The 22,554-nt window shown below is 36.0% G+C and overlaps 1 protein-coding gene across 2 annotated transcripts in view; it reads left to right on the top strand.

The window, feature by feature from the left end:
• Positions 1-22,554, top strand: part of DOCK4 (dedicator of cytokinesis 4) — a gene marked incomplete at its 5' end in the record, with an annotated part of 247,303 nt that overhangs the window by 79,189 nt on the left and 145,560 nt on the right. For both annotated transcript variants that reach the window (XM_084306308.1, XM_084306307.1), the window contains 7 exons: positions 4,108-4,191; positions 5,164-5,204; positions 7,627-7,682; positions 9,563-9,659; positions 13,546-13,694; positions 18,148-18,232; positions 19,875-20,026. In XM_084306308.1, coding sequence (XP_084162434.1) covers positions 4,108-4,191; positions 5,164-5,204; positions 7,627-7,682; positions 9,563-9,659; positions 13,546-13,694; positions 18,148-18,232; positions 19,875-20,026 — 664 coding nt within the window. The remainder of the gene's footprint in view (positions 1-4,107; positions 4,192-5,163; positions 5,205-7,626; positions 7,683-9,562; positions 9,660-13,545; positions 13,695-18,147; positions 18,233-19,874; positions 20,027-22,554) is intronic.

Genomic DNA, 22,554 nt, shown 5'->3' with positions numbered 1-22,554 from the left:
TCCAAGTTAGCTGTTGTATTTGAACTCAGTTTCAAACCTCCTTCTGGGAATATATCCTCCTGCAAACCTTTATTCTGGAGTTTCACATTTCCTCTTTCTCCTGTGGCTGAGGGGTGATCAAAGAGGGCATCAATCACCGCGCCTGGGCCTGAAACACAAACAGGAAATGTGAAGGACCTTCAGGTACTACAATGACAAAATGAATGTAGGTGTAAGTGCTTGTGATGCACAGCCTCCTGTGCCTGTGCGTGCGGACAGCACTCCTACAGGGACTGGGAGGGGAGCTGTATGCAGAGGGGATTTCCTATCTATCTCCTGCCCACCCTCCTTGTGTAAGGTCTCTGCTCTCCAGTTGCAAGGGGGGCGAGAGGAGGCAATAACCACACCAGATGTTGTCATTGTGACAATGAAAATGGTGTGGATTTGGTGCACGTGCTTCGGTGAATGCTGTGTCCAGTTCTGTGAGGATGGTGAATGCACACTGCTCTCTGGAGCTAGGTTAGGAACACCTTCAACCACATCACTGCACCGTGGTTAATTATATACATACTACTACAAGAAAAAATTAAAAAACACCTGAAAAGTGTTGCAGAACAATGTGGCCACTGGAGGAAAGGGCAAGAGGCTTGGTCCATCAAACCTGTATCACAGCTGGGCTGTGATAATAATCCTGTGCCCCAGCCGAATTGCTGAACCCCAGGATCTCCTCCAGTAGAACTGAGGCTACCTCCTTCCAGGACTTCATTATTCTTCCTCTGTTCTGCATATGTATGTACACCACAGATAAACTCAAAAGACACGAATAGCCACCTCCTGTCTTGGTCCCAGGTCTGAACATGATTAGTTAGCCAAGGAACCATTTCTGTGATGAGTTGCTTGCTCTACACAGAGCAATTCATCTGTGGATTCCTCTGCCTTGCCTTACATTCTCTGCTGCTCTGCAGTGCCCTTTTCATTTGTTTTGAGTGGCATTGCTAAAGATGCCGGTCTGCCTGTTTTGAGCCTGACCTGGCTGCGAGACCTCTGTTAGACTCCTGCCAGAAATCTGCAAGTGGATGGGGTGACGGCGCTGCCTTCGTGGTGCAGGTGATGCCCTCATTTTTTTCTTTCTTCCTTTTCTTTTTCTGATACTCTGCAGGTTATCTTTCTAGAGGATATTTCAAGATACAATTTTGTCTTCCATACAAGCTCTAAAATGAATTCTGGCTATTTTTTACTGTGTCAGATTTCAATCTTTTTCTGTCTTAAAAGTGGTTTTTTTTTTTTTTTTTTGAAACTTCTCTTCAGAAAAAAAGAGAAAAAAATATATCTTTAACAGATCTAGTAACTAAGTAATAAAACCCGAATGTCACAGCAAAGTTAGATCATAACAATGTGACAGGATATGCTGGCTCTTAAGGAAAAAAATAGTCATTCTTTTTACTGCGTGGAATTTAAAAATAAGACATCTCAGAAGTATAATAAGACACAAGGATTTTGTTTGCATGCTAGTTCTGCAAATTCTTTAATTTTATTTCAATTGCTGTACTTCTGTAGGAGCTATTCTGGCAGACTTCATAATTCACTTTTACCTCTAGCAGACTGGAAAGCTGACCAGATGACACTTGTCATTCCTGTGCCACAGAGGGATTCAGATACACATTTTATTGACTCTTTTATATATATCTGCTCATAGTAAGCTGTTTTCACTTTTAGGTATTTGTGTAAGAATTAATTGAAAAATTCTTATTATTCAATTCTTAGACAAACTTTTTTGATGTAAAAATGCTTTCTAGTGACTAACCCTCTAAAAATGGTGTACTTGATCGCGATGGGAGAACTGGAGCAGCTCTTTTTATTTCAGTCTTAGGGTATTTTGTTTCCATATAAATACCTGTAGAGTAGGAGCAGCATTAAACTGAATGTAGATTATTCAGTACATGTGCCTTGGAAAAAAAAAACAGAAATAAATTTAGTGCAAGTTGTGGTCACTTCAAACTTTTTGGGATGATTCAGACACAGTCTGGCAGGCTGTTTTCAAAGGGTTAAGTAAGGACCATGGATTACAAACAGTGGTGATTCTGCAATGACTGACAAATTCTGAAGAAAGACTTGGCAAAAATGTACTTCTTTGCCTTTTAGAAAAGGAGGTAATGTTTTGTTTAGAGAATTTCCAAGGAGCACAAAGTTTAGCCAAACAACTTGCCAAATAGCAGAAGCGTGGAAGAAGCATGTATCCACTGTCACAAAAGGCACATAGAAGTTGTATGTACATCCAAGGACAAGATTTGGTTTGTGCTTTTAAATACATGTATCTCAGCATGTGAAGAAGAATTCCTTAGAAATTGCTGCTGATTTTACAGCTGTGTAATTTATTCCTGTGATGATATTTTTAAAAAATAGTGCCTCAAACAGCTTGAAGGGAGATAATTTTTTTTAGTAGCTTTTGTTTCCACAAATGCCTAAGCTACATACATTCACGATGGGAGATTTGCACAGTTGGCATTATTTACACTTAGTGATGAAACAAATTTCACACTGCATTTCCAAATGGGCATAACATCAAAATCAGGCGTTTTCCCCAGACATCGTGGGGTGCATCACATCGTGGGGTGCATCGGCCTACAGTACAAAACATAACCTGTTGTTTCACACCTAAAATCTGGAATTTTCTGGCAAAGATTCACAAAGGAATTTTAAATTTCCGTGGCTGCTGACAGCTGATGTCTGCCGCTGCCTCTGAGGAGCATCGTGACAAGAGCAGGAGGGTGGCTGACATTGCCTTTTGAGCAAGTGCAGTCACTGCCCGTGGCGGGCCAGACTCCAGACAGTCGACGGGCTGCTAACATGGATTTTTGTCATTCCAGATGTTGCATTTCCCTTGGTGGAAGAGTAGGTACTTGATATGCACAGCTGTACCCAGGGGGGTTCCTTTTTGCTTTTATATATGAAGATTTATTCGCATGCCCCTGAGTTGGTTTTGATTTTTGTTTGTTTGTTTGCTTTTTTTGTTTGTTTTGTTTTACTTTGCTGTAAGATTTGTGTTCTCCTACCTAGATTGATAGGTGTTTGATAGCAGCAAGACATCTGTTTGGTCATTGAGTGATTTTCTGTATCACGTCCTGCTGATATTGGTAGAAAGCCATGTTCCTCTTCAACTTGAAAAATAAGCTTCAATATAATGTTGCAATTCAGAGAATCAAAATCACTATTGCTTGGTGTCATGGCCTGAATTAGGCAGCATTTTAATTCAGAATTTCAGGTACAACAAGCAGGGGGTTGAGAAGCTCAGTAATTATCCAGCACATTGATGGATTCTTAGCATATGTAGGAGTGAGCTTTTTGAGCAGCTTTTGGGTATTACGTGTTGGTTCTGAACAAAAACAACAAAATATCAGCTGGCTTTTTTTTTTTTTTTAGCACTAACAATGTAAGACTTAACTCATGACTGTTTTAAGTATATGGAAAAGTCACTGTGTGACCCGGTGGGTGCTTTGTTTCCGCGGCCCTTGGTGTGTCCAGTACGGGAGGTCCACGCGTGCAGCTCCTGCCCCAGCTTCTGCCCAACTTCCCTGGCCAGCAAGGCTGGGGGGAGCAATGCATGCCAAAGGATTTCAACAAACAGCCTGCTTTGTAGCGTGCCTTACTATTCCCCACCCCCTAAGCATTTCCTCAGCTGGGATTATATAAAGTGTTGGGTCTACAGCATCCATTAAACTTCTGAGAAATAAGTCTTCCCTTTTGTGACAAGTCGCTGGTACAGATGGCAACAAAAATATTGGTGCTTTCTGCATGCAGACATCTGAGGGCAGCTATGTGTTAGTGGGAACATTTGGAATAAAACAGTTTCTGTCCTTGAGGGTAGTTATGGGTAGTAGACTAGCTGGCAGCCTTCTCCAGTACAAGCTTTCCATTCATGCATAGTAGGTCTGCAAGTGTTTCTTTTTTTTTTTTTTTTTCAAATTCAATGTTTTAAATATTCTGCTCATAACAGTGGCTTAACCTCTGGTTCTTTGTACAGCTCATGGTTTCAGTATTAACACTTAACTACCCCTGTTAGTATACTGTTTTTATTAAAGAACAACCCCAAGTTATATCTTACTAATTTAAACGTCCTGTCTCTTTCAGTAATAGCTGGTTTTCGAGGGACAGTCCCCCATGGCCTATCACTGGAGATTGGAGACACCGTTCAGATATTAGAGAAATGTGATGGTGAGTTCACAGGCTGGACTTCCAGTGGTAAAGAAGGCTCCTATACTGTTGATTTGAACCCAATTACTATTCATTTATTTTCTTAAATGAACACATCTTTTTTAAAGTCAACAATACAACAAATTCTAGTCTCCATTTTTTTCCACAGTTCTAATGAGCTCTAATTCCTGTCATAATTTATGTCATTCATCTTTTTTTATTTAATCTCCTTGTTTAATAAAACTTCACAGAAGATAACAGTTAAAAGAGCAAGGAGTTCTCATTGTGATTCCTCTGCTTTCTGGGTATTTCCTGGGGAAGTCTGACTGCTATCAGGACCCTTTCATATTCATTTGAAGTCAGAAGTTTAAAAGCAGCAATGTAAAAATTCTCATCTGCCTCTGTTCTAAATTACAGAATACTAAACGGTTTTAGAGAATGACCGTTACTGCTATAAAAGAAATAAAGATGCAATTTTTTCATAATCTGTTCCCTTATTTCATCACCTGAAGTTTATCTGTTAATATGACTTTTTGTTCATTTAATATTATGTAGGCATTTTTGTGGTTTCATGTTGGGATTAGATACTGTTAATCTTGCCGTAAGAAATTTTCTTACAAAAGGTGTAAGTACATCATTTTGAATTGGGTATATTATAAATCTTATATAGTAATGTGGTTCATAGATTCGGATTGTGAAGTCCAAAGATTATCTGTAAATGTTTACAATGAATATGAAACCATTACCCCTTTTGCACAGTACCTTTTGTTGATACAGGTTTAGAGAGTCATTCCTGAAAATATGTGTGAATTAAGTCACCTGAATATGAGCTGGTATAAACAAAATACCTTTCATTGTGTAGAAAGTCCTCTAAATGAGTGCAGTCTGCCAGCACTGTGAATAGTTATATCTGTCCAAAAGGGAAAAATTAATCTGTTTTACATATGGAAATGATTTGCATACTTTAAGAAACAAAATGTTCTTTCTCTGCAGGATGGTACAGAGGATTTGCCTTAAAAAACCCGAACATTAAGGTAAAGATCAATTTCAGTTTTGCGTTCTTTGGCAAAAATGTGTATTTACTTTATAAAAGTTTACAGTCTCCATGTAAGTATATGATATTTACTTTTAAAAGAAAACTGGAGCTTACAGTTAAGTATTTTATTGATATTGCATGAATTAGATTTGGACATGGATTACACTTCTGAAATGCTCCTGTGTATTTGGATGATGCACTTTATAAACCTGAGGTTCTGGCAAATTTCCTTTCATTTCTGTTTTTTAGAGGCTAAGTTAATGGGAAATGACTATTGAGGATATGAATTATAAATAACGCTAGAAAAGTTAATTACACTGTGCCTATTTTCTTGATGTTATGTATTAATTTAGAACAGCCAGTGGAGACAGATAGTATATAGGAGCCATATGCAGCATATCAATTGAATAAAATAAATCTATTTCCATCTAAAATATGTGATTCATTTTATTCTTCTTTGGTGTGTAGTCTTCAGTTTCCATAGGATTATAGTTGATAGTACTCTAAACCAGATTCCACTGTTTTTTGTTGCATTCAGACATGAAATATTATTAAATTCATACGTTTATTTTCTTCAGCATTTGTTCATCTTGACTGTGTTTAAGCTTTTCCTATCTTGATTGTCTGTTTTCCTAATCTTCCCTGTCAACCTGCCTCTATCACTGTAAAGACTTTGCTTTTCATACAGGAAACTATTTTTTTTCCCCATTCACACAGTACTAGAATTTTTAGTTTTAGTCATGTCATTGAAGAAAAATCAGCTGTTGTTCCTTTAACTCACATTGTAAGCTTATTATTTTTTTCCCTCTCTATTTCCAAGCCCCTTTAGCTGCAAAGTAGAATATATAATGTATTAATATCAAAAGTTTCTAGGGGCTCCAATCATACAAGGCCTTTTGTCCCTAGGCCTGCAGTCTGTTCACATAAATTTGCTTTGCTTTATGTGGAAGGTCAATGTGAGCAATAAATTGAGCAACAGTGTCTAATCCGATGTTTACTACTTTGATCTCATTGATATATATTACATATTTGATATATTTGATTTATAAGACATGAGCAGTTGAGATTTGTTATCGCATCTTCTTCGTCTTTTGTTGCAATTCTCACCACATGCTTGCTGTCAATGTTGCTTTGTGGTCTGTCAAATGTGTTGATACAAGTTATGAATAGGTTTTCTAAACATGATATGATGTGTGAAGAACCGAGAAATGTATTTTGTACTTTCATAGTGGAAATGAATGCAGTTTTCCGAATTGGAGTTTTGAAGGGAGTCTCTCCAAAAGTAAAGTAAGAGCACCCTGTAAGTCAGCTTATTGTTGGTATTGCACCGTCAAGATTCTTCCCTTGTTATTCTGCCAGCTTGGACACTCAGAGAAATTATTTGTGGCAGCTGGTCTACTGTAGCTGCAGGTGCATATCCTGTTTTCTGGCACATCGTTACAAATGCCAAGGCTGCACATCTTGCTGTCCTTGGGAGATCTCTCCGGAGCTACATCACATTGCTGAGAAGGAGCATTCGCAAGGGCACTTGACATACTTAGTAGATAACCTTTTTGTCAAAGGTCCAAAGTTGGAGTCTGTGGTAAGAAAACAGGGCACGATCACAAAGGAAAGCTGTATATAGCTGTGCATGCTATAAAGGAGCACATATATACATTTTCCTTCACTGCATTGTGTAGCTAGCTGTAGTGTATTATTTTCTGAGTCAGAAGTTGGAAGGTTAATTGCTTCATTTTGCTTACCACTATGATTTATGAAGGTTAGTGCAATATAAGAGCACTACGAGTGTTGTGGCAATGCTTTTCATGCACAAGAACAGTGGAGAGCCCTTAAATAACTAAAAAGGACCACTCTTGTCTCAACACTGAGGCTCTTTGGTAGGCATCTATCACACCTTTCAGGTGTACTGCATGGCACAATAGCTCTCAAATAAAACTTTATTTTGACTGTGTTAACTTCATTTATGAATTTAACTGTATTTATTTTTAGTGAGCTTCATTATCTCTATTTATTTTGCAAATCTGTATTAAAGATACTGTTTTTGAGATCCTGTTGATAAGAAGTTACCTCACAAAATTGGTCAGTTTTAGTATGTGTTGGAATGATTAATAAATCATCTAGGATAAGTGAGCTGTCAAGCAATCTTCTTCATGTTCTACAAGTTTATCTTCTAATTTTTGTAAATATTGAAGGATTAAAACTTGCTGAAGGCATTTTCATTTCCTTTAGATCTGTACTGGGTATAGATTGCATTCTTTTTCTGTGTATGCTTCTTGGTAATTATTTAGAGGACTTTTAATTCAGCATGTGTTTTCATATTAAATGGTACTTTAAGATTACTCTCCAAACTCATTTAGGGGGATTTTTTTTTTTTTAAACTATTTTAACTATTTAACTATATAACCTATTTTGTTTTTCAGGGTATATTTCCATCCAACTACATTCACTTGAAAAATGCATGTGTTAAGAACAAAGGGTAGGTGAAATGTTCTGGATTCAAATATTTAAACATGGTCAGTTACTTATACCAAAGATCTTTTGCATATATGATAAAGAAGATATTATTTGATTATATTGTAATAGCTCAAGCTTACTGCCTCAGGATTTGAAATGGTTATCTTTAGCTAACCTGATACTCCTGCACAGTGATAAAATTGGAGTGGTATATTCTCTGAAGACATGCAGTGCAACTGGGAATATCAGAATAAAGAGAAAATGATCACATTTCTGCTTCCCATTATTGAATTTGCCTTGAAAAAAAAGTTATTGCCTTAATTAGAATAAAAGTTATTCTAGCTTGCTATTAACCTGCTGTTTAAGATTAGTAGTTCTTTTCTTTAAGGACATCAGCTGCACCATGGCAGACAGCTGGCATTTTACAAAAATCTGTTAAAATAATGTATCAATACAAAAGCAGAAGATTTCATTAACATTGTAAAAAAAAAAAAAAAAAAAAAAAAAAAAAAAAGATGTCTTTTCCCTTTATTCTTTCCTTCATATGATGAAGAGCCACTATTTATTCTTGACAATGACTGATCTCACTTCATTTTTAGAAGAGCTAATAAAATTGGAACAATTGGTTAAAGAAACAGTGTTGTTTTTTGTTTTTTTTTGAGAACTAATACTTACCTTGAAAGTATCACTTGTATATTTGTCAGTGATGCTAATTCAGTACAACTCTTTCCAGGTTTACATACTTTGAGAATGTTCACATTGTGTCATTTACTTAGATATATTAATAGGGAATTGATACATGACAATTTGAGACTTCTTTAAATTAAGACAGTTCTTATCAAATTAGATGGAGAATGAATCATCAAATGTAGGTGACCTTGATTTGGGGGCTTGAATGAGTGAGTATGTAAAAGATGAAGGTTTCATGACTGGCAAAAAATAATCATAAAGACTGTTACATCTATTTAAATAAATATTAAAAAGACTCATTCACATAGGTGTAAATAGGAGTCACATTCTGGAGATTTCCGTTTTATTTGCTATGGATTTCAATCCACCCATGGTTTGTTATGCCCTAGGATCATATTTGCTTTGAAAGCACTTGTAGATAAAACTGTAGGTTCAGTGAAATAAGGTTGCTGTAAACTGTCACAATATGACAAACCTTAAGGATGGAATAATTTTTGTTAAGAGATAACATGACAATGCTTTCAGGGAGTTCAGTCTTTGTTGCTTCTATTCTCTTCTGTAATTGGTGTTTCTCATTCATTCTCTGTACTGTACAGTGTATCAGGGCTGGGGGCTCTCATGTTATTATGTTAATTCAAAAAAAGAGAAATTATATCATGAGAAAGGTACTCCAGGCATGAGTGCAGACCTTTGAAATGTACTGTGTGTGAGAACAAAGTAGTGTGTAAAGTGATGGTGGACTTAAGACTTTGGTATGGACCAAGTCAACCTGTGTTTTTCTTGGCTAGCATCAAATAGTAAAGAACTCCCTCACACTGTACTAAATTTTATTTTGATTTTTATATCCTCTTTCAGCTGAAGGAGTGACATTTTTTTTTCTTATTTCTATAAACATATGTATTAGAAAAGAGTGGCAACAGTCACTGATATGCAGTGTAAGCAAAATCCCTTTGAAAACAATGGGAATTACTTTGACATAAAAGTACTGTTTGATGTGCTTATCTCATAGTAAAATGCTTTCCTTGACTTCTTCAGAACCAAGACTTTCCATGGGGATTAAACAAAATGTATAAGTAAAAAGTCTTCAGGGTTGAAGGAATTCCCATTTAGTTTAACAGACATTACTCTTGGCAGGAGGTAGTCTTTACGTTAGTAATTGTAATGTGATTTGTAATGCTTTTGTAATATCATGTGTTCTTCTGCATATTACAGACAATTTGAAATGGTTATTCCAACTGAAGATTCGGTTATTACAGAAATGACATCAACCTTAAGAGACTGGGGAACGATGTGGAAACAACTCTATGTGGCAAGTACCCTGAATAATGTTACTTTGATTGAATACTAACTCAAAAGACCAGACACATTGATAAAATATAAATATTCTTACTGGAGGAAGAAAGGGAAAAGTAAGTTTAAAGGTAGCGGACAATTTGGGATTTTCTTTTCCCTTTGGATTTATTTAATTGTTCATTTTTTCAATGTTTTTATTTAAACTTGGCATTAATGGTTTTCTGCTCATCTAGTCCCAGTCAGTAAGTAAGTCAAAAAGGCTTTCCCTCTTGTTTGAATATAACTTCAAAAATGATAAAATTCAGAAATGAGATGGAAGAATTCTTGACATTGTGTATATACAATTGTAAATGTACAATATATGTTGTATATATAGATTATACTATCAGATCCAATGTATTGATAGAAGGTAGATGGATGTTTTTCACAGGCGAGTGATCAGAATATATATACGCATACAGAAGGAGAAGAAGAAAAGATTTAGAAAACTTTATTAAGAAACATATTTAAAAAAATGCATTTTTGGACAAGCTGTTGTTCAAGTGACATTAAATTGTGAGTTACAGAAAATCTCTAAGCCTAAGATCTAAGATTTGTGATTCGTACTCACTTTTTCATAGATTTCTCTCTTGTGTTTAAGACCTCTCTCACATCCACACATTCAGAAGCACCAAGACATGTCCATGTTATTTGGCAAGAATCTCTTGTATATGACACAGAGATCGGAGGATTCCAGTTGTTGAGTCCTCACTGATGAGGGAGGCAGGGAGCTGTTCTTGATTAACAGTGACAAACTGATTTTGAACTTACCTGCTACACACTTTAGAAATGGATTCTGTCTTATGACTTTGTCTCACACTTCATAAGCCTTAAGCAAAAGTCCCACTTCTCACACTTCTCTTGTTTTCCTTGAATGGGTGTTTTGTGGATCTGATCCTTTCTCCCTCTTCCTGACTTCTTCAGACCAGTTTGTTTCTTCTCCTTGCTTGAGTTAAATCACACTTAAGGTGGCAATTAATGTATACTTTCCCTTGTTCTTTCATTTCTTGTTATGTATACATTTTAATGTATACATATTTGATTCATACTGTGTACTTTCAATACAACTCCCTACAGGATGTCCCACTATAAACGGACTTTTTCATCTTTTTCATTGTGAAAAATTCTATCATTTGCATCTCTTAATTGTCTGCCAACATGGGTAGAAATTATCGGTATACTTACAACACACAGAAAGAAATCCACTTAATCTCTCTATTCTGACTGAAATTTGCCTTCTCTGATCATTCGGCATCTTCTCTTTCTTTTTTTTCTTTTTTTTTTTTTTTTTTCATACATATGATCTAACTCATAATAATTAGTATGTTTCCTTTTTCCATACCTACGTCTATTTCATCTGTTCACAGCTTTTTCTTTTTTTTTTTTAAAACTTTCCCTTGACATTGAAATTATCTTTAAAGGTTTAACTAAAATATTCAAAGTGTTGCCCCCATTAAAACTTGTTTTACACTGTGATTTGCATTGTGATTGTCTTCTGTTCTTAACATTTGACCTTCTAATCTGCTACATTAGAACCAAACCATGGTTTGGACTTGACACAATATGCATACATCAAATGTAATCAAAATGTGTGTCCTTGCATTCCCATGGTCTGCTTGCATTTCCCCATGGTTAAAACCTCTAACTCCTGGTCTTAACTCATTGCTTAGTTGATAACTATGACTTAAATTGTGAGAAGCTTATCTGTTATCTGCATTTCTGCTCGTAAAGCAGCTGCTTCAGCTACTCAAAAGAAGCAAAAAGTGTGGCTCATATAATTCAGGATGGTCTAAAAGTAACCAGTTTGCTCCAGTAACCAGTTTTTTAGAGATGATTGTAGGGAATGTGTTCAGAGAGGATATTCAGAACCAGGTGACCTTTCTGAAACCTACAGTGGGTACAGTTGCTGATTTGTTTAGTGAAAGTTTTTGTACATGAATCTACAAAATCTCATATTTGTTTCTGCTGGATTCTAAGTTACACGGTGTCAATTTAGACTTGTCAGTGAAATTGTAATTAAGCAGTGTGAACTGTTCCTTGAGATGAGCTTCAAAGCATGATTGAAAGTTCTATAGATTACAATGGGAAGTAGTTTTCCCAAATGTCTGAAGCACATCCAAGTGTGATTGCTTTATGTACTTTATGTAGCAAGTATTTGCTTTATGTGCTTTATGTAGCAAGTACATTAGTGCAAAAGGAGCAAATCCATGATCTGCTTCTGTAGATAACTATATCTGTAAGGCACGTGCATTTGCTTGCAGAGCCACTCAGCACCTTGAGATGCAAACAACTTAGACAAATTCTAAATCTTTGGAAAAAAAAGATGCTTTCTTGAAAATGCTATTTTGAGCTTAATGGTGTTCTTAAATACTACCATGTCTTTTGTATTCAGCTGAATAATTTACTTCAGTAGAGCTTGCCATCAGATACTGAAAACAAAGATGCACCTGAATTAGTATTTATTGGATTTGTTTATTTTTTTTACTGAAAAATTAAATCTTTATCTGGTGGAAAATCATGAGCACATGCTGTCAGCCTAGTTCACTGTAACATTCCCATAAAGTCTTGTCTTTTTTTTTTGTCTTTTTTTTTTTGTTTGTTTGTTTGTTTGTTTTGTTTTGTTTTACTTATAAAGGTCACATATCCCTATTTTTCTTACTGAAGCCAATTCCTTTTTTCTTCACTGGTGTTACTATTGTGTATTCAAAATACACTGATTTTGTTTTTTTCCAGACAACCAAAGGAAATAATAAATCAATGCCCACTTTAGTGAGCTGATGAATGAAGTGAATGAATATGAAATAAAAAGACCAAATTTGTCAAACAGCAGAGTTTGTCACAGCCCTTGGAATATAACATTTATTGACAGAGAGTAATGCGGCTTCTAAGTGAATTTTAGCTTTTCATGTCAATTATGCAGCAAAATTAGTTGAATTTCATTTTTACGTCATTCTTTTCATAGGAAGAAGTAAAAGGGAAATGAGGGCTTTTGTTTGTGTTTTGTTTTCTTTTTGGCAAGAGTAAGCATAACAAGTCTGCTAGACTTTTTTTTCAGTCTGTGTGATGTGCCGTTTAACAGAGGTTGCAATAGTTTCCTCAAACTGAATTTTCTTAGAAAATTATATTAATTAAAACTACCTATGGTCAATGAAGGAAGGGTTAAACAAACTTCTGCTGCGTGGAAGGAAACCATTATGGGAAATGTCTTATGTCCTTAACTGGAATATAATTAGAGTAGGAGGATGTGGTTTATTCATATTCACATAATTTTGTCTGTTTCACAGTTAGATGAAGCAGAACTGTCTGGAAGAGATTTCTGTCTACAGGATACTATTTATTTGCATAAAGACCATGGCATGTGCTTGTATGTCCCTGCAAGAAAAAGTTAAAAGAACATTAATGCTGTGTAGTTCAGAGTTTGAATGCAAGAAGCTTTGATCCCAATACGTGTGTGAGTTCAAATAGTCACAGATTACATGTTCAGTTTTGATGAGACAACAAAACAGAATGAATATGCTCCTGGAATAAAACAGTGCTGTAACATGCAGCAACTTTTGTTGAATCTTTGTTGCATCTCTCATGTAAATTAGACTGCGTAACATATCAGGTGTAAGAAGTTGGAGTGAAATTTTGGAGTGAATTTGGTGGAAAGATACAGTCTGTGGTAAGCTCTAAAATGATTTTATGCACATACGCACACATAGATACAGGTAAAGAGGTCACACTATAATGGGGAGATGAAGGATCATGACTAGCTAGGTAAATAAGGAAGGAATTTCTTTGAGTTCCACACCACAACTGGATTTGTTAGGATTGTAAGTTTATGCAGATGATGTAGATGCAATTCTTTCTTTATCTCACAGAGAAATGAGGGGGATCTCTTTCACCGATTGTGGCACATAATGAATGAAATCCTGGACCTGCGAAGGCAGGTCCTTGTTGGCCACCTCACCCATGATCGAATGAAGGACGTGAAGCGACACATCACTGCTCGTCTGGACTGGGGCAATGAGTGAGTAAATACAGTAACAGAAGAAAATGGTGTAATCTAGTTGTAATACCAGTTTTAGGCTCATTATAGGATTTTGAAATAAGGAACAAATTTCTGACAGATGTCACCTTTTTTAACGGTTTTTCTCCATTTTTTTTACTGTCTGCTGTGTTTTAACAGTGAAAAATGACTTGCACCTTTGCTTTTTTTCTTTCACTAAAGGAGTATACTTGCTTCGGTTTGTTTTATGTAGCAGTGGTACTGTCTACAAGAAAATTGCACTGAAATGTCTGCAGCTTCCCTTCAAGTCTTTTAAAAACACACCTGACCAGATTCTTATGTGGGACAGTTTAGCATAGCTGTGTTATGTTAACTGAAATTGTATTGGCTGATGCTGCTTTCTTTTTTATTTGATTTGTTCATATGATTCAGTGTCTACTTAATCATCTCTAACATTCGTCTTGATACTGTGCTGTGCCTCTTTCTTTTATCTGAATAACTAATAAAAAGAGCTAACTCAAGTTATATTCTCTTATTTTTCAAAGCAAGAAATTTTCATGTATTTGTCTTAAACCCCTGCTACTTCAAATAATGTCTCTTCAGTATTACCAAATGCCTAACAGCATAAAGAGTAGTAGGGATAGAGAATTGCTATCATAATGCGTGATGTTGAAAGTGATTTCTAAATCATTTTCTGAGTGTAGCTTTCAATGACCTTACTATTATCTGGTGTAGTTTGAAAGGCCAATAAGCTCATCTCTATTCCTGGTACATCACCCATGGGGAAAATAAGCACAACGGGTTACTCTTGAATCCAGTATTACTGGTGAAAACAGTGCCACAGATTAATGCTGCATTGGCATTTGCAATAAGAGTCAAAACTAGCTTGAGCCTCTGCTCTTGTAACAGAGAGGCACCAGGCTCTTGCGGTTCTTTCTTAAAGAAGTGCCAGCTTAGGCTGGCTTGGGCACCGTTTAGCAGCTGAGTAGTATGGAAAATGCAAAGATGAAATGTGCTTATATTGGTGACGTTGGCATGCGTGCCTCGCTTTTGCTGCTGATTTTGCTTTGAGCTTGGAAATCTGAGACCAGATGAGACTCCAAGAAAAGAAAATTTTGGTTCTGTTGTATAAAACTTGTTTTGTAGTGCCTCCTGTCTAGTAAGAGTGTGCAGCTTGAATTTTTGGAAGTCTGTAAGGCCCGTTGCTTACATGTACTTCAACTCTCCACTCACTGAGGCATTTCTACCTGCTTTGCTAGGTCTCTGTGAAAGGAAGGGCAAGGGTAAGATCAGTGCTTAGACCAGGAGTCACAGGAGCCTTCCTTTTCCCTCACACTGCACTATACTGAGGCAGTAACAACAGTAAGAATGGCATTCTGTGTGTCCAAGAAAATAAAAAAAAAAAAAAGATTTCTTTGATCATCTTCTGAGAAAATAAATGTGACTTTGGAAAACTAGTTAAACTAAAACGTACAAGTAAACTAATCTCGTAGATTAAAATCCTATGCTACTGAAATTGTACCTAATGTACCAAAACAGGCTGATAACGTCATACTTGCTGATACTCTTCTTAGACCAGTCCTCTGTACTTTGTTCTTTAGGAAACTTTTTTGCAAACTGTCTGACTATACATACGATAATAGAGAACTTGGGAAATCCAAATCAGCCTTTGAAAAAATAAGCATATTCTGTGAAGCTTGTGACTGGAATACACTTCAGTCACTCTAAGTTTCAAAGTGGAAATAAATGCTCTCAGTAGGAATGGCTATGATTTGGATCTCATCTGTAATATTTTCCTCCCCCACTCTACATGTATGGAACCATTAACTTACCAACGAGGCTTTTTTTTTTTTTTTTCCTTTCTCTCCTTTACCTTTCTCTCTCCTTATCATTTGTACATTTGAACAACAAATATTCTCCAAATTATGCTACAACAAACATCATAAGCTGCTAATTAGCACAGCTTTAGACTTCAGTTTATTTGCTCTGGTCTGTCCAGTACCTTTAATTCTGATTTTTGCAAGTGTTTACTGCAGTGGCTAGAGAAGGGGTTGCAGAGGTGGATTTTATGATGTGAGCATCTGTCCTCTGAAGCCTTAACCCAGCTATGAAACCTGGGCTGTGGAGTCAGCCAGGATGCCTGAGTTTTAAAAGGATCCCAGTTTGCTTTCTTTTCCCTCCTCAGTCTCTAGGGAAAGATGGTGTCATCACCATCCATTATTCTGTTCGGAAAGTAACGAGATTGTTTTGGGGGACCACATAGAGCAAAATTAAGCTTCTTCCAGCAGAGGAATTCATAGTAATGTTGGAGACTCAAAATGTGCTTGAAAGCTAAAAGTGGATGCAAATTTGAGGCAAAAACATAAATGGCTGCAATTGCTTTCAAAACTCTCTGCCTCAGATGGGATGAGATAGTGAGACTTGGTCTTTGCTGAGCTTTCTAAGTTTGCAAGTGGGAAGACTACTGCGATACTTGCTGAACAAGTTCTCTGAATCCAGATGTGTTGCCTATCAAATGTGTTTGAGCCCATAATTTTGTGTATTGGTAATGTAAACTCTTTGCACATATTTGTGTTGGTGTCAGAGTTTTATCCATTATGCAAGCTGCCATGGATACTTCTCATTATGTTGTTTTCTTTTAATCAAGCATGTTCTTTGTATTTATTTTAGTAAACAGCAGAAAGAGTGCTACAGCTGGTTTTACCGGACATCACATTTTATTGGTCATCTCCTAAGGCATTTTTGATGTGCTTTAACTTTCTAATGCAGCAATTTTTTTTCCTTAACTATTCATGAAACAGCCTTACAGTTATTTTAGTCTGAAGATATCCTTTATAAAATAAAGGATGTTTTGATTTTTTAATTTATTTTCTATTTTCTTCACTTATTACAATTTCCACAGCATTTAAGTTGATGAACAGGACATTATTGTTTTCTTCTAAATACCAGATAAAGTTGTTATTCAAAATGCTTGAGAGAAACTATTAAAAGCACAGCAGGAGTGCCACAAAAGACTGTCCAAAATGCAATTTTGGCTTGTGTAAATCTTAAAAAAAAATAATAGAAAAAATCACTTAATAAGCTCAAAGTCTATAGATTTGCCTAATGATGTCGTGTTTACTTTCTGTCAGCATGAGTGAAAGTGATACAATTTATATGTGCTTATTGAAAGCTTTCTGCACTGTGATAAAGTATTTAACATCTGAAGTGCAGGTCTTAAAAACAGAAAAAATTGTCTGAGTGCAGCCACTGTACACAATTAAAGCTTATTTTACATAAATGAGTATGGTTCTCCTGACATACTTCTTTCTAAAAGGTGTTAATTTCTTTGCAACTAAGAAGTTGCAAACTTCTTTTTTTTTGTACTAACTTTTTCTAATTTTTTTGCAACTTTTCAGCCCAAAGGAGACAAGATGGATCACGTTAGATCCATCCCTGTTTGCATTCTGTACTATTCCATTTCTATGAGACCAGCACCATAAATTCATTCTATAACAATTTTTGAAAATTTTGCATCAACTCCTGAATATTACAATATTTCAAGTAGGCAATGGCTAGTAGCCTATCTGATAAGGTTAGAATACATTTTGGCATTCGGGTGCTGTTTCCAAAATCTTTTCTTTGGCTTGTATTTTTTCAGTTAAACTGATTAAATGCAGAAATATTCAGTAGTAGAATTAACTGAATTTTAGGGGGTCCTGAAAGTACTGCTGTCTGAAAGCCTAAATACCTAACACAGTGGAAGAACTGTCTGCTCAGAATTGTGATGAATACTGAAGTCATCAGTTCCCACTCTTCAAAAACGTATTTTTTTCAACTTTCTAATCTTTCAAGTTTTTCTAAATTCATCATGACTACCTACTCCCCCATATGTGTTCTTAATCCTTATTGCTTGCTGCTGTGCTGAAAATAAGTTTTATTCCTGTTGACTGAAGTGTATTTCATTATTTCATTCAGGGTATGCTGCCAAGCAGCTTTGATGCCTTCCAGTCCAAATTAAAAATAAACTGATATTTTGACGTTTATGGGTTTTCTTTTTATATTCTTTTCTACTGTTGTCATTCAATATGACAATACTAGTGCAATTCCCATTGTATGCTGCCCACAGTAGTATAAAGACAGTACCCATTGTATAGTGTTCACGATGTGAAAATGAGCTTAAAATTGTGGAAATATGTATTCTGCTAATGTAAAAAAAAAAGTGAAGAAAAGGGAGGCATCATTCATGAACAGTGGATACAGCCAAAATACTCAAAAACAAACAAACAAAAAACAAAAACCAACAACAACTCCTTCCCCCCAACAACAACTGTAGAGTACCACTAACATCTGCTTTGCTAGATGGAATCTTTATGTGAAATAGAAGAAAAGAGTTAAATTTATTGATTTATTTTCTCTTCGTATGTAGAGGCTAATTACTTGCTGTTATTCTAGTGCCTTTTAGTATCTCATTGTTTCTCTTTTCCTCATGCAGACAACTGGGACTTGACTTAGTTCCGAGAAAAGAATATGCTATGGTGGATCCTGAAGAGATCAGCATTACAGAGCTCTACAGGCTGGTACGTGAACATAATGGTCCTTGAGCTGTCAAATTACATGCTGAGGTTTTCATGGCAACTTTCTTGTATTTAATCAAAAGTATTTTTTTTCTCAAATACACTGGAATTTGATAATACAATTGTGTTTGCTATGAGGAAAGATTTCTTTTTAATAGTTATTTCATCTGTACCTCTGTATGATATGCTTTGATTTGATATCAAGTTTGAGTGCACACATGTACATACTACATGTTATTTGTTGAAGGTTTTGTATTCTAATATATCATTAAAATTATGGGTTCTAACATGAATTTAATCATTGATAAATGCTTATGAGACTCTTTAACTGGCCCATGAGTCCCGTTAGATAAGATTAATGGAAATACAATAATATACCTGTGGTACAAGTATTGTCATGAATAATCTTACTGGCCTGTTGATCTCTTCTAATATATTAATGTGAATAGCAGTTGAACTGCATAATAATGCTCTCCTTTGGGCATGAAAGCCCATCTTGGCCTACTGAAATTGTACTGATACTTCTTATTCTGATTTAATCTCCAGTGAGGTGTAAGAAAACATGCCAATTCCTTTCTGTGGGCTTTGGCTCATGGTGCTACAGCTGTAGTAATAGAATCCTGAGCCCTATTTGCTTACAAGTAACTATTTGCTTACAACTAACCATTTATTTAAACTAAATTTTATTTATGGTAACCCATGTATTTAATATAGAATGTGGAATAAAAAAAAAAAAAAAAAAAAAAACTAATTGTGGTAATTTGCCGTGGAGCTGAAATTATACGTTTAATATTTTTTATGACTTATTTTGATGACTTGTACTGTCAAGTCTAATAACAATGTATTCACACTAGAATCAGTATACCTTTGGGCAGGTTCAGCCATATGTAACCTTACAGAATCTTGTTGAAGCACTAGATGAAATACAGTGAGAAACTGTATTAATTAATCAGAAGAAGAAACATACAGAGGAAGAATAATGCAGAAAAGTAATGATGAAACTCATGGAGTGCACTAAAGAGAAAGAAAAAGGCCCAGAATAACCTCAGTTTGAAGGCTAAGTAACAGATCACTGTTTTAAAATTGGTTTTGGTACAGCATAAGAGAGAAATAGTATACCCTTAATTGATGGTTAAAATGGTGAAGGTATAAACTGGAAAGTCAAACCAAGAGAGCTTAGTAGCCTCTACGCAAGTCTGTCAAAGATTAGAAAATAATGAAGTGATTTTTTCCATTTTAAAATACTTCTGCTAAGTCTTTTGCAAAAGCATTTTTGTGTGTATTTGAATACGAGAATATCAGATCATTAACTATTTAAGCTAGCTATGAAATACAACCCTGTAGGTTTACAACAGAGGTTTAAAATGGCTTGAAATTCTCAGAGCACAAAAAAGGTAATCTTGTAGAGGTTAGTGTTGTATCCCAGTGATAATTATGATGCAGTGTAACACTGGAAAATCTCTTGCCTTTCTTCTCAGACAGGGAAAAAACATGTAAAGAACAAAACCCTACTGCAAACTAATATTGAATTAAAAGTTTAAATATTTGGAATAAGAAAATAGTCCAGTATTATGTTTTCTACCTCTTTTTATTTTGACATTTTTACAGTTCAAATTTACTACTGTGTTTTTTGTTCTATTTTTAGATGGAGCATCGTCATCGAAAAAAAGACACACCAGTACCGGCTAGCAGCCACCATCTTTTTGTTCAGATGAAGAGTCTGATGTGCTCCAACCTGGGAGAGGAACTGGAAGTGATCTTCTCACTCTTTGATAGTAAAGAAAATCGGCCCATCAGGTAGAACATGATTTTTCGCTGGGATACTGATTTTACGTAAATGTTGTCAGTGTGTCTCTTTCAATCCTGGTAACAAATTTCACATTTAGAAACAAGCAAAATCTAGTCTTGATTCAGGATTATTATTATTTTTTGCTTCCTTTTGTAATTTAGTTCCTATAGTTAATATTTGGCAGTATCATTCTAGACGTAAATAATTTATTTTTCTCCATGTTGTTTACTTATTTCGGTTTCCAGTTTGTTTTGCTTGAGTGGGAACATAGATGCATACAGAGTGAATATTAATTCTGTGACCCAAAGGTCTTTTTTCAGTATCTTTATTTTCCTTTCTCCTAATCAGCACACATTCAGCACTTAGAACTGTTGCTTGCTCTGTAATATTTATAAAATGAATTCTCCTAGATACTTCAGACTGGAGAGCTTAGTGAATTATAAATCTCCTTATAATAGGAGCCTGAGGTGCGTGCTCTTAAATGAAACAGTCAAAACTGGTCTCACATTTATTTAGCGTTTGTTTGGCTTTCGTTTTTTTCATCTGGGAGCTGATCCTGGAACCATTCATCTTCTGTTTGTCCTAGAGCTGAAATTCTGTGCAAGCCCTGACAACACTTTTAATTTTAAAATGATCAGTAGCTGTTTCTATTCCCAGCATGTTTCTGGCCAAGAGAGAGGACAGGAGCAGAAACCATGATGCACTTTGTAAATACGAGCACAGGGGGAGAGCACAGTTAGTGGAAGAACCTTCTGTGTGAAGAACCTTCTGGAATATTGCAGGAAGACTGAATAAGCAATGCCATACAAATGCTTGTGTTGTGGTGATGCGAGACCGGTCAGAAGGCTCCCACTCATCATTTGCTGCTGGTTGTTAGTGTATTCTTCTCAGTTCTCCTACCTGTAGTAAGAACGTGTACTGGAGGCAGCAAGTATCTGCTTTAAGGCTGGCCACTGAAGAAATGAAAGACTAGAATTCAAAACAAAATATACTTCAGATAAGAGAGCACACACATACACCAACAGAAAGAAAAGCTAAGCTTGTTAATAGGGTAAAAAGTGTTCTTCTAAATGCATACAAAGTCATGATTGTGTACTACTTGTCTTTTTGTATATATGGCAATATGAATTTGGTTGAGGTGCATGAGGAAATTGGGCTGAATTTAACAAAATGATGTTTGCTTTGAAATTGTGCAAGATAGCTACCTACTTCTAAGGAAGATCATACTGAGTAAATTGATTTTTATTGTTAATGAAATAGTGTAACTATTGCTGGGATATTAGCTGCTAAGTACTGACACTTCATTCTGGCCTGCACGTTGGACATTAGTCACTGAAAGACAGTTTACTGTCATTTCTGAGAATTAAATGTGCATCAGGGCACATCTTTTGTGTCCATTCCAGTGAATGGCATAGCAGGTGATGGATTTAGGAGAGAGCTTCAGACCTTGACAGAAACAATTTGGGAGTTATAGATTGCTGAAAACAAGGTTATGGCAGTAGTGGTTGTATGAAAGCAAATGGATTGGATTTCACGTTCACATGAAAGCACAAATTTTCGAGCTGTTTGTCACATGCTTGCTGTGATCTGACCTTTAGTTATTGATTTCTGACTCCAGTGTCTGTTTGCAGCTGCTTTATTATGTGTAAACTTCCTCATCCCATTACCGACAAACCTTGAAGGAATGTGTTGTCATGAATCCAAACTGCCTTCTAGAGCATGGGAGGAATGACAAGGTGATATTTGTGAAAGTGGTTTGCTACCACCTGTAAAACAAACACACACACACCCCTCTACCACAAAAAATAACAAAAATCCCTGCCAGGAAACAAGAATCCCCTCAATGCATTGAAAAAAAATGAACCTGAGAGGGTCTTCATGAGAACAAATTAAAATATAAGGTATATCTGTATTGTAGAACAAACTGGAATGCAGATGTATCCAAGGTGGAGACAGGTGATCTTTGTGGACTGGATCTGCAAGCGACATCACCATGATGTCTCAGACTTAAGAGGCTTTTGTGCTCATGCTCAATACATGCATGGCCACAGTTCCCAGCCCTACTCTGTATTTCAGACAGTTGGCTATTTGTAGAGCACATAAATAAGTCTGAAGTCTTGCGTATGTATTGCACACACAGCAATACAGTATGAGTTACATTTTTCTTTCAGTACAAATTGGCAAGATATTTCAGAGGTCTTTATGCCCTGGCTACAGCTGATACACGCATGCAATAAACAGCCTCCCTCAGGAGGAGATGATGTGTAAGAAGAGACTGTGTGCACTCCTCAGTTACTCCTCAGCTCAACTCTGCCATGAAGCCGAAGCCTACTGGCAATAACAGAGTTGTGAGCTGCAAAGTGTGGAGCCTGGATGTACATGCTAATTCTGGAAGAAATTAGCAGGTCAAAAAGGTGTGTTTAGCAACACCTTAGTGTCTGTCACAACCTTGCTGGGTGATTTGCCTGTTGATTTCCCAAGTCATTGCTTTATAGCCCACTAGAAAAAAGCAATGAAAATACTAGATGAAGTTCTT

Source organism: Netta rufina (assembly GCF_964035555.1).
Source record: "Netta rufina genome assembly, chromosome: 1".
NCBI lineage: Eukaryota > Metazoa > Chordata > Aves > Anseriformes > Anatidae > Netta > Netta rufina.
The sequence above is the reverse complement of the archived record's forward strand: the minus strand, read 5'-3'. Positions and strand labels throughout refer to the sequence as shown.